Genomic DNA, 16,143 nt, shown 5'->3' on the forward strand with positions numbered 1-16,143 from the left:
ATTCAAACTGCCCCCCTTAGTCAAGAGACTGGAAGGTCTAGATGGTACCTGGCTACCATTACTGGACATTTTGATCAAATATGCAGTAGAGGGATTCTGATCTCATAGATTACAGACTTTCTGGAGTCGTGAAGGCTGAATGAAACTCTGAAATTCATAGGGTTTCTATGAGACTGTAAGTCTTGGTTGACTTGATGGCACCTAAAAATAACAATCTATATATTATGCATTGTTGTTGTTGTTGTGTGCCATCGAGTCAACTATGACTCATAATGATCCTTTGCACAATAGTTCTGAGACTTACTCTATCTGCCGCCAGTCTCCCTGTTTCTGACACACCTACCCACGTTACCCCAATTATTGTATCAATCCATCTCATCTGGGGTCATCCTCTCACATGCTGTCCCTTGACCTTTCCAAGCATGCTATCCATCTCCAAAGATTGGTCCCTCCTTGTTACAAGCCCAAAGTATGTGAGATAGAGTCTCAAAATCTTTGCCTCCAAGGAGCAGCTTGGTTTCACCCTCTCTAGGTCAGACCTGTTAGTTCTCTTGGTAGTCTATGGTATCTTCAATATTCTTCTACAGCACCACAACTCAAAGGTATCAATTCTTCTATCATCCTTGGTCTTTGTCCAGCATTATAATATAAAAAAATACAATACAGGACTAAATTTTTAAAGTAAAACCCATAGTAGGTAGATGAATGGATTTAGCATAATATCTGGTGCACAGTATAACTTAATGGCTATTTAAGTGATTCAGTTATGCCACGTCATCTTCTGCTAAAGTTGCTGCGTCATCTTCTGTGGACTGCTATATATAAAACAATGACATATTTACTCAGAATGTTCTGGTCTATGTTGTTGCTCTCGATGCAGTGAAACTCATCAAATAATTAGGAAAGCAAAGCCCAATTATAGCTCAGGAGGGGAAGGAGCAGTAGCCAAGGACTGTTTAAGTCTCAATTTTGTTTTGTTGTTATGTGTGTGTGTTTTGTTGGTTTTTTGTTTTTGTTTTTTTTGTAAGGTAGCATTTTCTTTTCAAGAGAATTTAAGCCAATATGTTACTTAACAGAGAAGGGTATTAAATCTAAGTAACCACCCACGAGTTCGCTCTTGTCTTGAGATGTTGTGAGCCTGGGTTTTTGTGGTTGGACTTGTGGCTGAGAGAGGCGGCTGAGGCCAAGGAGGGAGTCAGATAGAAAGACACATGAGGCAGGAGTTGCTATCTGTTCTGGTGAATGAATTCCCAGGCCATTCTGTCTCACCCCTGTGTCATCACTATTCTTGGAGTCTGGCTTTGCGGGAGGGTAGAGGAGAACTGGGCTGACTGACATCTGTTGGTCATTTTGCAAATGGGGTTGGAATTAGAGCCCTCTCCTTTCCTTGACCCCAGACACTCAAATCAGCAGCTGTTGAGAGGCTTCTGACTGGTGGTAAGCCAGTGTGTCACCAAGTAGACCTGTTCCATGGGGCCTTCACAGCTGTGATCTTTTGGAAACAAATGACCAGGTCTGTTTTCCAGGCTACCTCTGGGCAGGTTTGAACTTCCAACCTTTTGCTTAGTAACCTAGTGGTGCTTAATCACTTTTACCCAGCAGAGATTCCTTGGCCTGACTGACCCATTGCCATTGAGTTGGTTTTACCTTCCATCACATTTCTGAGGCTGTAAATCTTTAGGGGAGGAGATTGGCCATCTTGGAGTCACTAGTGACTTGGAACTGCTAACATCTTGATTAGGAGCCTAGTACATTATACACTGGGCCATCACGATTCTTCACCTTATGTGTATGCCATCAAATCAGTACTGACTCATGCCTGACCCTCTAGTGGATTTTCAGAGGCTGTAAATCTCATGGGAGGAGAATACCTATCTTTCTCCCTCTGAGGAGCTGGTGGATTTGAACCTCCTGCCTTTGGGTGGTAGCGAGCTCCTTCCCACTAGGCCTTCAGAGCTCCTTTGACATGATACAGTGGTTATTAATGCCCTTGTTTTCCAGATAGGAAAATCAAGACTCAAGAATTGAATATGCTTACCAGGCTCACCCAGCTCATAAATAGCATGGGATTTGAAAGTCAGACCGCTGAGATTAGAATCTAGACTTCACCTATGTGATTGCAGGCATGTTTCTTAATATCCTGAAGTCTCAGTTTTCTTATCTATTTAATGGGTACAATAATGAACCCTCATTCACAGGCTGAGAGTTAAAGGAAATTGACATCATATAAAATATTAATTTGTGCTGTGCTCCCAGGACTCCCAGTGATGAGCTGTGGTTTAATCACTTGTCTTTGGACAAGTGGTTTGAACCCACTAGTCATTCTGCAAAAGAAAGATGTGGCTGTTGTTGGTTGGGTGCTGTCAAGTCAACTGCGACTCGTCATGGCCCTATGAACAAAGGATCTGAACCCAATCCTGTGCCATCCTCACATGCTCTGACGTATCGGGGCTCATTTTTACAGTCAACCCATCTTGTTAAGGGTCTTCCTCTCTTACACTGACCCTCTACCTTTCCAAACATGATGTCCTTTTCCAAAGAGTGGCCCTTCCTAACGGCATTTCCAAATTATACCCCTCTTTTCCCCCACTTCTATGCTTCACCAACCTTGCCTGTAAGCAGCACCCTGGTTGCACTTCCCTGAGGCCTGTCTGTTCTTCTGGCAGTCCATGGACTTTCAGGACTCAACACTACAGCTCAAAAGCATAAATTTTTCTGTCATCCTTAGTCATTGCCCAACTTTCAGGCACATGGCAAGTTGAAAAGGCCATAGCTTGAATCAGGTGCACCTTAGTCTTCAAACTGACATCATTGCTCCTTAAAACCTTGGAGAAGTCCTTGACAGCAAATTTCTGCAATATAGCACATCTACATTTTACAAGATAGTTCTCTAAATTGAAAAGAATTCAGTGGGCGTGGGTTTGGTGCCAAGTGCTCAATACCTGTTAGGGGCTTCTGTTGCTATCTCTACACTGAATTTTGTTTATCTTTTGGTATGGTAGGGCCGACTCAGTTTTACTCTCAGGTTTGAGAGTAAAACCTCTGCAGTGAGTCACTTCATCTTTACTTACTGCTGTGTTGCTGCTGGTGAAGGCAGAGACGTCCACAGATCATGGTGTAACTGTCATAAAACAGCAAATTGCACTCTTGTAAGATTCAGGGACTTCCCCCAAGTCCAGGTTGGGCATTTTTCAAAGCTGTTTTCAGCGCAGTGACACTTTAAACAAAGATGATAGTTGACTATCCATACTGACATACATAATTTGGGGTTGGAGTAATTTAGCACACAAAGTTTCCCTATTATATGTTGGCAGGGATCTCTGGTGGCCTAATGGGAAGAAGCTGAGCTATAATCCCGAAGGCACACAGTTCAAATCCCACCAGATGCTCCGTGGGAGAAGGATAGTCAGTCTCCTTCCATTAGATTAACTGCTTTTGAAAACCCACCAGAGGGCCAGCTATGGGTTGGTTCCAAATCGATGGTACACAACAACAATGACAACATTGTATGCTGGCAGTTATAAAGTTGGACTCGCTTCATAACCAAACTCAGAAAAATGAGAGGCTTCCTCCAAACCTGGAGCTTCCTGGCCCCACTCTCCTCCCACCTGTTGACTTGACCCAACTGGGGGCTGCCTCCATCCCTTCTAACGAGATGGGTTCATGTTGAGAGATTAATAGGTGAGGAAACTAGTTTCAGCTTGTTGGGCAGGGCTAAATCTTCTGTCGATCTTCCTGCTACAAACCTGGAGCTCACGTGTGGCCTTTGTGGGGATGGCTGGCCTCCCCGGTGTGGAGAATGGGCCTCCTGGGCAGAGCTGAAGCTGTAAACATCCCCTGGCAGTGCCCACTGGGGAAATGTTCATGTGTGAATAGTAAAGATAGAGACTGGGAGCTGGATCTGACTGATTGCAGCCAGGTTGAATTTTTGCTTTTCATTTTCAAGGGTGAAGGGTTGACCATCCTAGTGGACTTTGGGGCCCTCGGTAGGTGGTGGAGGGAGGCTGGGAAGATGTTTGGAGGGACTTAAGGTCACAGAGCTGTAGAATACTCCAGCCGCCTCACTGGCCAGGGTCATCTCTCTAGGCATCTGTGTAGTTTTGATGAACAGCTTTCTCATGTGGACAGTTTCTTCCGGACACCTATCTGATAATGAATGATTATGTCTTCTTTTGTCTTCTAGACCAAAACGGCAGCGACACAACAACTTTCCCATGTTTTCGTCTCCTAAAGCCTGGAATTTCAGAGGGGTGAGTGTTTCCCTTGGGCAGCGTCTGCTCTTAACTATCTATTCTGAATGCATTTTCGGACTTCAGGGATGCTGCTGCTGAAGTTGGCTGGACCAATCAGCATCGTCACCATTAAAAAAGCACCAGTACTGGGTCCCTGGGGAACTCACGTTTGCATCAGCAGTTATGACTTAAGTCATAGGAACCCAATGAACACTTGTTTGCCCGAAGAGTCAAACAAAGAGGTATAAGGAGTTTGCAGAGCACTGCTAACCTCACGGGTGGTGATTCAAGCTCACTCAATAACCCCATAAAATTAAAGCCTGGCCAACTGTTTCTGTAAAGATTACAAACAAGCTGACCCTGTGAACCAGTTCTACTCCTTACCGCCCAGGGTTACCAGGAGTCAGAAGTGACTTGATGGTGATGTGTTTGGTAGTGTTTGGACGTTTGCCTGACCTGCAGGTCTTGGATGACGGGAAGCATCTTGTGAAGGAGGCAGGAGTGTTAAGGCTGATGAGGCTGGCGTGTGGTTGCTTTCTTTGGAAGCTGGAGGGAACTGGCACAAAAGCAAGGAAAACAAGGAATCAGAATGTAGCTTTATGAGAATTGCATTGACTTCTTAATTAGACATGCATATCCTGCCGAACGAACACAAGTCAGGTAGCTCCTCAGTCAAGATCTCCATTCCTCGGAGTGTGTTCAGCTGGATGATGATAAACTTTATTGTTGTTGTTGTTAAGTGTCACTGAGTAGAGTACAACTCATAGTGTCCCTATGGACAAAAGATCTGAACCTTGTTCTAGAACTGTCATTGTTTTCTTTAATGTTTATAGAGTTTTCAAAGACCTCTTATTTAAGAAGTGGATGTCAATCCAGCTTCCATGTCTGTCTTAATCTGGGAACTCTACCAAACTCTATCTACCATGGGTAACCATTATGGCATTTGACACACCAGTGGCACAGAGTTCAGTATCCCAGCCACCCCAAGCTATCTCAGTACAGTAAATTGACAGACAAGTGCTATACTTAGAATATTCATTACCTTTAAGTGAAAAAAAAAATATTGTGTCGCCGAATAGTTTGAAACATAGAGAATGTACCAGATTAAGTGCTACAGGGCTTCTCAGTACCTTTGCTGTGTTAAACGTCAGTGAATGTTGGTGAGACGTGTAGCTTGTCCTAAACTTGAAGGTAAACATGAGGCTGTGCTGGAGTGGGGTGAATCCTAACCCTGTAAGATTCTTCCTATCCTTGCAGAGAGGAAGCACAGACACAGAGAGAGACAAGGAGGGGCATTCCTCGTGAAGATGCATCTGTAAGACAATGATGATTGAGAACCATTAGAAGCTAGAAAGGAATCCGCCCTGATTCCACTGCTGACACCGCAGATTTAGAGAGTACAGTGAGAGAGTATAGACTGACATGAAGATGAAGCAGATTTCACAGTGGCTAAGTCAGCCATTCTCTATCTTGGAGCTGTATCCTTAGGGAGATGGTGGGAGCGGAAGAGAATCCGACCAGACGGAAACTCTATCACTCCCAGCCAGAGCATATTTTGTAACCATCACTATGGTAATTGAAATTAAAGGACCAGAAGGGCCCAGAACTCCAGGATGCAGCTATTTCAGGCATTATCTATCTCCTACATTTTCTCTAATGAAATGTGACTCACAGAGCGGCGAGACTGAGTTCTGTCTTCTGTTCTAGAGCAGGATATGTATTTTTGTGAAGCTCTTTGCTTAGAAAGAAAGATTTATGTTCACTGTGCTAGCAAATTTCTCATCCTTATATACGTGGCAGAGAGACCATTCTATTCTAAACACTGGCAGTTTCAGAAGTGTCTGTAGTTTCATTCCTCTTTTTCGCATGCTGTTAGTTCTCTGAGGTGCTGGGTAGTTAGGGGGAGGGTGTCTGTGTGTGGCTCTAGAGTTCCTGGGTGGTGCAGATTGTTTATGTGCTAGACTGCTAATTGAAAGGTGGTTGTTATTCCTCCAGCAGGTTTTCAGAGGCAGTTAATCGCATAGGAGGAGATTGCCTATCCTTCTCCTGCAGAGCAGCTGGTGGATTCGAACCGCATGTCTGTGGGTTTGCAGTGCAGCTCCTTACCATTAGGCCACCGGAGTTCCCCATTGAAAGGTTAGAGGGTTGAATCCACCCAGATGCACCTCAGAAGAAAGACCTGGCAATCTACTTCTGAAAGATAAGCTATTAAAAGCTGCCTGGACACACATAGGATCATCACGGATTAGAAGTTACTTGATGATCTAGTTTGTGCAGGGTAACAGGTGAGTGTGAGCTGATTGGAAAAGGCAGGAGGAGACGAGATTGAAGAGGGCAGTGTGTGAGGACAAGATGTGATGCTGAGGGAAAAGCTAGACACAGCATCAGGGATGAGGGGGAGTAAACCTCCAAAATGCTGCTATTAAGTCACTTTCATCAGATGACAAGACTGTAAATTGTTGTGGGAGGAGACAGCTTTCTTTCTCCCTCTGATCTCTGCTGATGGATTCAAACCACCAGAGACTTGAGGCCTTTGATTTAGTAACGCAACTAGTTATACTACCAGACCTCCCATAGGGGGCAGGAGGGAGCCGTTATTGTAAGATGGGGAGATTTTAGGGGAAAGAGGCATATTTCTAAGGGATTTTTAAAGAAGGTTTTGCTGAGCAAAGTGTATTATTACCCGCCTACTCTTATCTCCTCTGGAAAAAGGCAGCAGGAAGCAGATTTGTGTGTGTGTCCCTATGTGCGTGTTTTGTTGGACTGCAATGGCTGTAGAGAGCCCCGCGTGCATGCCCAGATGGCACATCCTTGTACTTTCTCTGACGGGTTTACTACAGGAGGTGTCTATTCCTGTGCTCTAAGGAGACAGAAGCCTCTGTTACTTGTGTTCTCTAAGTTCCTCGTCCTCCCAGGCAAAGGAGGGTGCTTTGCCTGTCTCCCACCAGACCCATGGGTGCTTCACGGGTGCTTCAGAAGTGCTCGCGAATGGAAGCTGAGAGGGAGGCTGTGGCTGGAGAGGATATGGTGGGCTCACGGCGGTGAAAACAGAGCAGAGGGGGAGGACGAGGAGGTGAGCCGGGTGCGGTTCTGGAGGCGTATTACACCGAGGTGGCTTCTCCGTCATTCTCATTGCACATCTGGTCTCCAACTGGATGGGCAGTGCTGAGCTCAGGATTCCCACCCTGCCTTGTCAAAACACTTGCTACAGCGCCCCCAGTAATGTGAGAGAGGGAGAGGGAAGGTGGGAGGGAGAGAGAAGATGATTAATTCTCTCCTTCTGCTTAGATGTCACTTCAAAAGTTTTCATCTTCTCTGTTATTTTAATAAAAATCATTTACTTAATTCTTTAACAGTGATTATGAAAACAATAATAATAACAACTGCATTAACCCCAGCTAATAGCATTCATTACCTTAGATTAGGCATTTGCTATGTTAAATGCCCTATGTGTATATTAGTTCCAGAGCAATCCTAAGAGGTAAGTATTGTTTGGGCCTCATCTCATTTTACAGGTGAAAATATCAGTTATGTTAATTTTATATTAGTGCTAACACCAAATCTCCACAAACATAAAACAACACTTAGCCGCTAACTCACAGTTCTATAGGTGAAATTGACCATGGCATGGGTCAGGACCTCTGTTCAGGCCTCACAAGACTGAAATCAGGATGTCATGCAGGGCTGTGGTCTTGTCAGAGCCTCAGGCTCCTCATCCAAGCTCATTCAAGTTGTTGGTAGAATTCACAGCCTTGTGGTTGTGGGACTGAGGTCCCTGTTTCTTTGCTGTCAGCTGGAACCACCCTCATTTACTTAAATTACACTCTAGGGTCCTTGCTATGTGGCCCTCTGTATTTCTGAAGCCAGCAATACAGATTTCCCCCCGTCATATCAAAGCATTCTTCTCCTTTACATCTGTTAAGAAGAGTTTCTTTTTCAGTCTCACCTTATTATACCAGACAGACCGACATAGCTTCTATTTGATTACCAGCTGACAAAACAATGAGACATCATCTCACTGCAGCAATAGCAAAATTCAACAGAGCAGCAAGCAACAAATGCTGGCAAGGATGTGGAGAGATTGGAAGACTCATTCACTACTGGTGGGAATATAAAATAGTACAACCACTATTTTAGTCTAGAAGGGAGACTGGCATTTTCTAAAAAAATTGGAAATAGAAATACCATTTGACCTAGCTATTCTACTACTGAAAATATTTCCTAAAGAAACCAGAGCTGTGACACAAACAGATGTATGCAGACCAATATTTATTGCAGCATTATTCACAATTGCTAAGAGATTGGAGGAGCCCAAAGTGCCTGTCAAGAAACAAATGAATAGAAAAACTGTGGTACATCCACACAATGAAATAGTATGCAGCACTGAAAAATAATCAACTTGTAAAATACTGCACAGCATGGATGAGTTTGGAAGACATTATGCTGAGTGAAATATCAGTCAACAAAAAGACAAATATTGCATAAGACCACTGTTAAAAAAAATAGGATGGACAAAGTAAGGAGAAGAGCAGGAAAAAGGATGGATAAATAATGAACATTACAATGGAATTGGTGAAGGAAAGGCTATCTGAAAGGAGTAGATAATTAGCTATTCATTATATGTATGGCAATTAACCATTTAGAATAAGGCATGTGTTGCAAAGTGAATTGGGCAAGGAAAAGGTATAAATAAATAAATGAATGCCCATCCTTTCTGTAAACTTTAAAATAACAATTTTAAAAGGTATGTTAAAAAACTCAACAACAACAAAAATAAAAGTCAGCTTATGGGTAACCTAACTTTAAGGGTGATTTGCTCAATGTATGCTAGAGAATAGGAATCTTGGGGGCCGTAGATTTTCATATTACTGTTCATATTTTAACATACCTTCCCTGGTTGTGTGTAATTTCTTTTGGAAGCTTCCTGTTGAAATGTTTCAATAATTTTCCTCTTGTATTTTCAGATGTTTGTTAACTTCTTTACAAGAATCCTTTATGTGCTAAGGAGGCTAATCAGAGATAAAGTAGCTCTGGTGTCATCGTATGTGGGGAATTAAGCTGCTGACCCTAAGTCTACACTTCTTCTTGGTTCACATCCATCTGTAGCTCCATGGGGGCTGAGGAAGTGGACAGAGGATCAGCTATAGTTGGTCCAAGGCAACAGCAGTGGAAGGAAAAGAGTCAGAGCTCTATATTGCAAATATTTTGCCCATGATCTGTTCAGTGGGAAATGATTTGCAAGTGAGGAAAATGGCCTTAAATTATAAGAATAATAAAAACACCAATAATAATGAATTTCATTTATGCAGCTCTTGAAATGTACTGGCTATTGTTTTTAGTGCTTTGTATGACATTACATCTCCAGCAGCCCTATTAGTCAGATAATGTTGCCATCTCCCCTGAGAGCAGTGGTGGTTCAGTGGTAGAATTCTCACCTCCCATGCAGAAGACAATGCACTTCAGGCCCATGCATGTCATGCATATCCATCTCCCATCTGTCATGCTCAATGGATGTGAGCAGCTTCCAAAGTAAGACAGACTCGGTTAACAGCACAGTATGCTGTGAACTGTCCAAGGCTTTAAAAAGCCTTGGTGATTTCTTCTCTGAAAACCAGCTACTGAAAAGTCTACCCTGTAACAACAGTTCCTTCTGTTGTGCATTAGTCAAGGATCAACAGGATGACAGCTAACTACAGCAGTAAGAGTTATTCCCAGATTCCAGATGGAGAGGCAGAGGCCCAGAAAGTTTAAGTGCATGCCCTCAAGTTCCAATGGCAATTGAGTGGTGGCTCCAGCCTTTGAACTAAGACAGCCTGGCTTCAGAGCTTGCACTACTGGCCACTACCCCCAGCCTACATGATTGTCTTAATGAGTCTAAATGTTCACCACTACCCTCCCTCACCATCCTCTCTAGACAGTGCATCCACACACTTGTGAGGTTGGAGCTGTTCTGATCGCTTCCCCAGCACAATCCATACTGACTTTGCGAGGTCCGTCTTTGGCAGTTTTAACAAAATCTTAAATGGTGAAAAGGCACAGCTTTGGGATCAGAATGCCAAGTTGAAGGAAACATCAGAAGAGGCAGTTTTTGGAAGGGCAAGGAGAGTGTGTCATAGTGAACTTTGCTTGGTTAGGACCTTGATGCAGTATAACCAATTCAGTAGAGAATACAACTCTATTTAATGCTTAGAGTAACTCCAGAAATCAGTGTGGGATGATTATGTTCTGGTTATTGATAAGATAGGAGAAATCTTTAAAGCAGATTTTTCTTAAAGACTATTTTTTTTTTTTTTTTGCGTGAGTGTACCGTCAAATCAGATCTGACTGGTACAGGAGGAGATTGTCCCTCCTTTTCCGGCAAAGCATCTGGTGGATTTGAACCGTGTGCTTTTGGGACTGTAGCTGCAGCTCCTTTCCACCAGGCCACCAGAGCTCCCCTTTTAAAGACTTTTCTAATAGTCATTGTGTGTTGTTGCTTGAGTAAATGTAAATATGTATTGGAAATAGTGGGTAGGGGTTTTTGAAAATTAATACTGTAGAAGTTGTTTTATTTGGAGCTCATTCTAGATTTAATGCAAGAGGAACAAGCCACCCAATAAAGCAGCCGTGTTGTTAGGTGCCATCGAGTCGAGTAAAATTCATAGCGAACCTTGAACAAAATATCTAAATCCTATTCTATCCTGCACCATCCTCACACTTCCCAACACACAAGAGCCCATTGCAGCAGTCACCATGCCAGTCCACCTGATTGAGGTTCTTCCTCTCCTTCTCTGACTCTCCACTCTTCCCAGCATCATGTCTCTCTCGAAGGAATAACCTCTCCTAACAACATGCCCAAAGTATGTGAGAATAAAGCAGCAGATGCCTTAAAAAAAACAACCAGGGTGAGGACTTCAGACCAGACACATATCAGAGCATCAGTCTCTAGTCTGTAAAACAAGATGATGCCATTCCGAGGAATGCTTCCTGTGTGTTTAAATGTACTGAAAATAATAACCCTTCACGAATAAGGGATCCATTATCCTCTAAATGGCTGTTTTCTAAACACATGCATTTAATAGAAACCTTTTTGATGTGAAAACCAAACCCAAACCCACTGCCATCAAGTCCATTCTGACTCAAGTGACTATCTGGCTTCCAAGGTTGTGAATCTAAATGGGTGAAGACTTGGCTCAGCTTTGTCCTGCCGAGCAGCTGGTGGATTTGAACTGCCAGCCTTTTGATTAGCAGCACACCACTTAACCTACTATATCTCCAGGGCTCCTTTTGATGTGAAGTGCACCTTGAAGTAGAAATACAGGCTCTCCCTAGATTTCCATTTATTCTGACTTGTCTCACTTTTCTCCAGGAGGGAGAAAACCCAGCCTGTGTGTAGATGCTGATACTGTGAGAAAAGTCCACGTTTACTTCGGTCTGCTGACTCCAGGAACACTGGAACTCGTTTTTAGAGCCATAAGCAGTTTCTTTTTCTGGCTGCAGGTGAAGTCTAGGTGCAGATGTTGGCTTCTGTACCAGTTGTGCAGAGCCTGTACTTTTGAGGCAGGATTTATAAAGGCTTTTTGCTATTTAAAGGGCCCTAGTGGCAAATTGGATTAAGCATTGGGCTGCTGACTCAAAGATGGGCAGTTCAAACCTGCTGCTCTAAAGGAAAAATATGAGGCAGCTCATTTCCATAAAGTCTTAGAGCCTCAGAAACTCTTGATAGTTCTAGTCTGTCCTATGGGGTTGCTGTGGGTTGGAATTGACTCATTAGGAGTGTGATTTGAGTTTTGCCTGTTTTATGTAGTTACCACTTTGATGATTCCTATTTCAGTTACAGAGTTTTGCAGACTAAAAGGTGTTTTTTACTTTGGCTTTCAGGCTTAAATAGGAAATCATCATTGCAAGTGACAGAAACAACTCTGATTAGCCTCAGATAAAAGGCATGTAGGCAGAGGATGCTGGTGTCGTCCATAGCGGGCTGCATTGCCAACCTAAAAATTCGTGTTTCTGGTCATTTGGATTCACCAAAGGCTTAACCGGGGGAAGATGGACAGTCTCCTTTCATGTGATTTACAGCCTCAGAAGCCAGATGGAAGGTCTCTTTCAATAGAAACGGACTTGAGTCTTAAGGGGTATGAAAGGCGGTATTTCATGGAGTGCACCAGTGTCTATCCAGAAGTCCCTGGAATCAGGTGCCTGAAGCTCCTGAGGATTTCAGACTCCTGTCTGACATTCCTGGTCATGGAAGTGCAGCTCAAACAACTTTCTCTTCTCCCAGAGTCAGAATTCCCACCACGAGACTCTGACCGGTCCACCCTGGACCAGGTAGATGCTCTTGGATCAGTCAGCAGCGAACAGGTGGTGATGACACTTACGGCAACGACAGATGTTAACATGAGAGGAAGAGGGCCGTATCTAGAAAGAGAGACAGACAATAAGCAGATACAAGGAAATCTTTGTCATATAAACATTCTATAGTAATTTGAATGTAAGTTCACAGAGCACATTAATTTTCTTTTTTCCCCAAAATCAGTTTTCCATTCCACAATTCATACACATTATTTTTAGATTGATTACAATACCCACAATGTAACAGCGCCATTCCAGCCCCTCACTTCTTTCTCACATTTCCTGTTTTCATTTGTTTTTATTTTCTATCCTTTTCTGCCGTCTGAGCTTTACCTGGCAAATGCTTCTTTTTCAATCTTGTGTGGCTGACGGTTCTGAGGAGTGTGTACCTCCTTGTGCACTTTTTCACCTGATAAGCCTCTTTATTGTTATGTTCAGCCATGGGATAATGTGAGCTCCAGGCTTGGAGGCTGATGAAGGACTATAGTTTCAGAATTCACCTCTAACCAATAATCCTGGTCATTTTTATGATTTTTGAGTTTAGATACAAGCTCCTTTTTATTGTTGTTATGTGCCGTCGAGTCGTTTGCGACTCATAGTGACCCTATGTACAGCAGCCCTAAACCGTGCTCTATCCTGTGCCAATCTCATTGCCTCTGACACACCCATCCCGATTACCCCAGTCACTGAATCAATCCACCTCATAGAGGGTCTTCCCCTCCTGCGCCATCCCTCCACTCTACCCAGCATGATGTCCCTCTCTAAAGACCTGTCTCTCCTTACAACATGTCCAAAGTATGTCAGACGAAGCCCCAGAATCCTTGCCTCCAAGGAGCAGCCTGGTTTAACCCTCGCTAGGATGAATCTGTTTGTTTTCTTGGCAGTCCAGGGTACATTCAATACTCCTCTCCAGCACCACAGCTCAAAGGCGTCAATTCTCCTTCTATCCTCCCTAGTCATTGTCCAACTCTCTGATGCATAACAATTATTGCAAAAACCATGGCCTGTATCAGGCACACCTTAGTCTCCAGAGAGACACCGTTGCTCTTGAGTACTTTAGAGAGGTCCCTAACAGCAGACTTTCCCATCGCAATACGGTTTTTGATTTCCTGGCTGCTGGTGCCAAGAGTGTTGACTGTGGAGCTGAGCAAACTGAAGCTGTGAACAATATTTATTATTATTATTATTATTATTATTATTATTATTTTGTGTGTACCATCAAATCAGATCTGTCAGGTACAGGAGGGGATTGCCCCTCCTTCTTTAGCAGATCGTCTGGTGGATTCGAATCATGTACCTCTTCGATTGCAGTGCAGCTTCTTGCCACTAGGTCACCAGAGCTCCCCCACAAACTACTTTTGTCTACAAAAGTCTTCCCTACATCTCCTTCATGAGTAAAATTTTCCCAAGGCCCAATTCTTATGTGGACAAGATTAACTCACATTGGTGTACAAATTTCCATTTGAGCCTCAGTTCTCATTTTCTTGGGGTACATTCTAAGCAATGGAATAGCTGGGTCATATGGAATTTCTATGTTCAGCTTTTTGAGGAAGTGCCAAACTGACTTCCAGAGTGGTTGTACTATTGTACAAAACCACTAACAATGTCAAAGAGTTCATATCTCACCACATCCTCTCCAGCAAGTATTAAACTTTGTTAAACTTTGCCACTGCTACTGGAGTGAGATGGTATCTCATTATGGTTTTGATTTACATCTCTCTTATTGCCAGTGATTTGGAGCATTTCTTCATATGTCTGTTGGCCATTTGAATATATTCCTCTGTGAAAATTCTTTCCATATCTTTTCCCCATTAAAACTAATTCACTCTTCTTTCATATTTAGTTAGAAGAAATTTATTTTTTTATTTATTGATTTGCTTCCCTAGCCCTAAAAGTCTTATTCAGCAGAAAAATAGCTTGTTAGACTGTTCATCTCCAACTGTACATAGGAAGAAAGGAGGCTTTAAAGAGCTAAAACCCTTCTGAAGAAGAAGAATAAAGTAGATGGCTTCCCACTTTCTAATCTCATAACTTAGTACCAAGTCACAGAAATCAGAATGGCCTGGTACTAGATCAGTGACAGAGACATGAATCAATAGAATAGACTTGAACATCCAGAAGTAAGCTTATCCATTTTTGAGCAACTAACCTTGGGCAAAGGATCAAATCCCACTTGATGGAGAAGGAGACAGCCTTTTATAATAGTGTTTCAAAAAGTGGATATCCGTATGCAGATAACCAGTGTGCTCCGGTTGACTAGTGTTAAGGACTTACACTGCCAGCCCAAAGGTACACAGTTCAAATCCACCAGCTGCTCAGAGGGAGAAAGATGGGCAGTCTCCTCCCATACAGTTTACTGCCTCTGAAAGCCCATTGGAGGGTCAGCTATGAGTTGGTTCTGACTTTGAGGTCCTCAACAACAATACCATGCAGAAAACTGATTATGAATCCATATCTCAAACCATATACACAAAAAAAGTTGGTGGATTCGAAACTTTAGGATTGCAGTGCAGCTTCTTACTAATAGAATACCAGAGCTCCCTCTGTTAGCTGTTAGAATGATGCAAATCAAAACTAAATTGAGATACCATCTCACCCTCATATAAAAGGCAATACTAAAAAATAAAATCCGGAAACAATAAATAAATGCTGGCAAATATTTGGGGTGGGAGTCAGGGGAATGAGAACTCCTGCATAATACTACTGAGTATGGTACAACACTTGGAGAAGATACTGTGCTTCCTCAGAAAATAAGAAATCGAAATACCTTATGATCCAGCAATCTTACTACTGTGTCTATATCATAAATAAAAGAGCACCAAAGCAGAAAGACATGCACTTATGTTCATTGTGAGCATTACTCACAATTCACCAGAGCAAAAAGATGGAAACAACTTAAGTGTCCCATCAATAAACAAATGAAAGGTGGTACATGTTGTTGTTATGTGCCATCGAGTTGTTTGCGACTCATAGCGCAATGAAATACTACACAACTATAAAAAACAATGAAGAATCCATGAGACAGCTTTACTATATGAATGAAAAAACATGATCCTACTATTATAAGAAGTGAAGAACAGATAGACACATAGAAAGCTAAATTCTTTCATGGCCATGGGATAGAAAGGGGAAAATCAGTTTCTAGATAATCAATATTGTTACTTTTGGTGATGGGAAAGCAAGAAGTGAAGTAAGTTAACACAACTTGCCCAAGGTAAATAATGTCTTTTTTCTTATCATTTTTGAATTAATTTTAATTAAAATTTACAGAGACTTTGGATTTCCATTCATTCATTGTTGCAATAATGTCCTTAAGAAGTACACGAGAGCCTAAAGAAACCAGAACTGCCACCCAAGCTGCTTTGTTCACAGTAACGAAGAGTTGGAAACAACTCAAGTGCCTATCAACAAACGAATGAGTAGAGAAGCTGTGGTATATTTGTTGTTGTTGTTGTTGTTGTTATGTGCCGTTGAGTCGTTTCCGACCCATAGCGACCCTATGCACAACAACCCTAAACCCTGCTCTATCCTGCACCAACCGCACAGCCTCTGACACACCCATCCCTATTATCGCAGTCAC

General features: G+C 42.7%; 1 protein-coding gene across 1 annotated transcript in view; it reads left to right on the plus strand.

Annotated features, from left to right (window-relative positions):
- The window catches only part of ARHGEF3 (Rho guanine nucleotide exchange factor (GEF) 3), a 363,011-nt gene that overhangs the window by 95,222 nt on the left and 251,646 nt on the right, over positions 1-16,143 (plus strand). Inside the window, exon 2 of the mRNA XM_006892215.1 lies at positions 4,184-4,250. Within this exon, the coding sequence (XP_006892277.1) occupies positions 4,184-4,250 (67 nt within the window). The remainder of the gene's footprint in view (positions 1-4,183; positions 4,251-16,143) is intronic.

Source organism: Elephantulus edwardii, unplaced genomic scaffold (assembly GCF_000299155.1).
Source record: "Elephantulus edwardii isolate Elephantulus edwardi_28Jun2011 unplaced genomic scaffold, EleEdw1.0 scaffold00113, whole genome shotgun sequence".
Classification (NCBI taxonomy): Eukaryota; Metazoa; Chordata; class Mammalia; order Macroscelidea; family Macroscelididae; genus Elephantulus; species Elephantulus edwardii.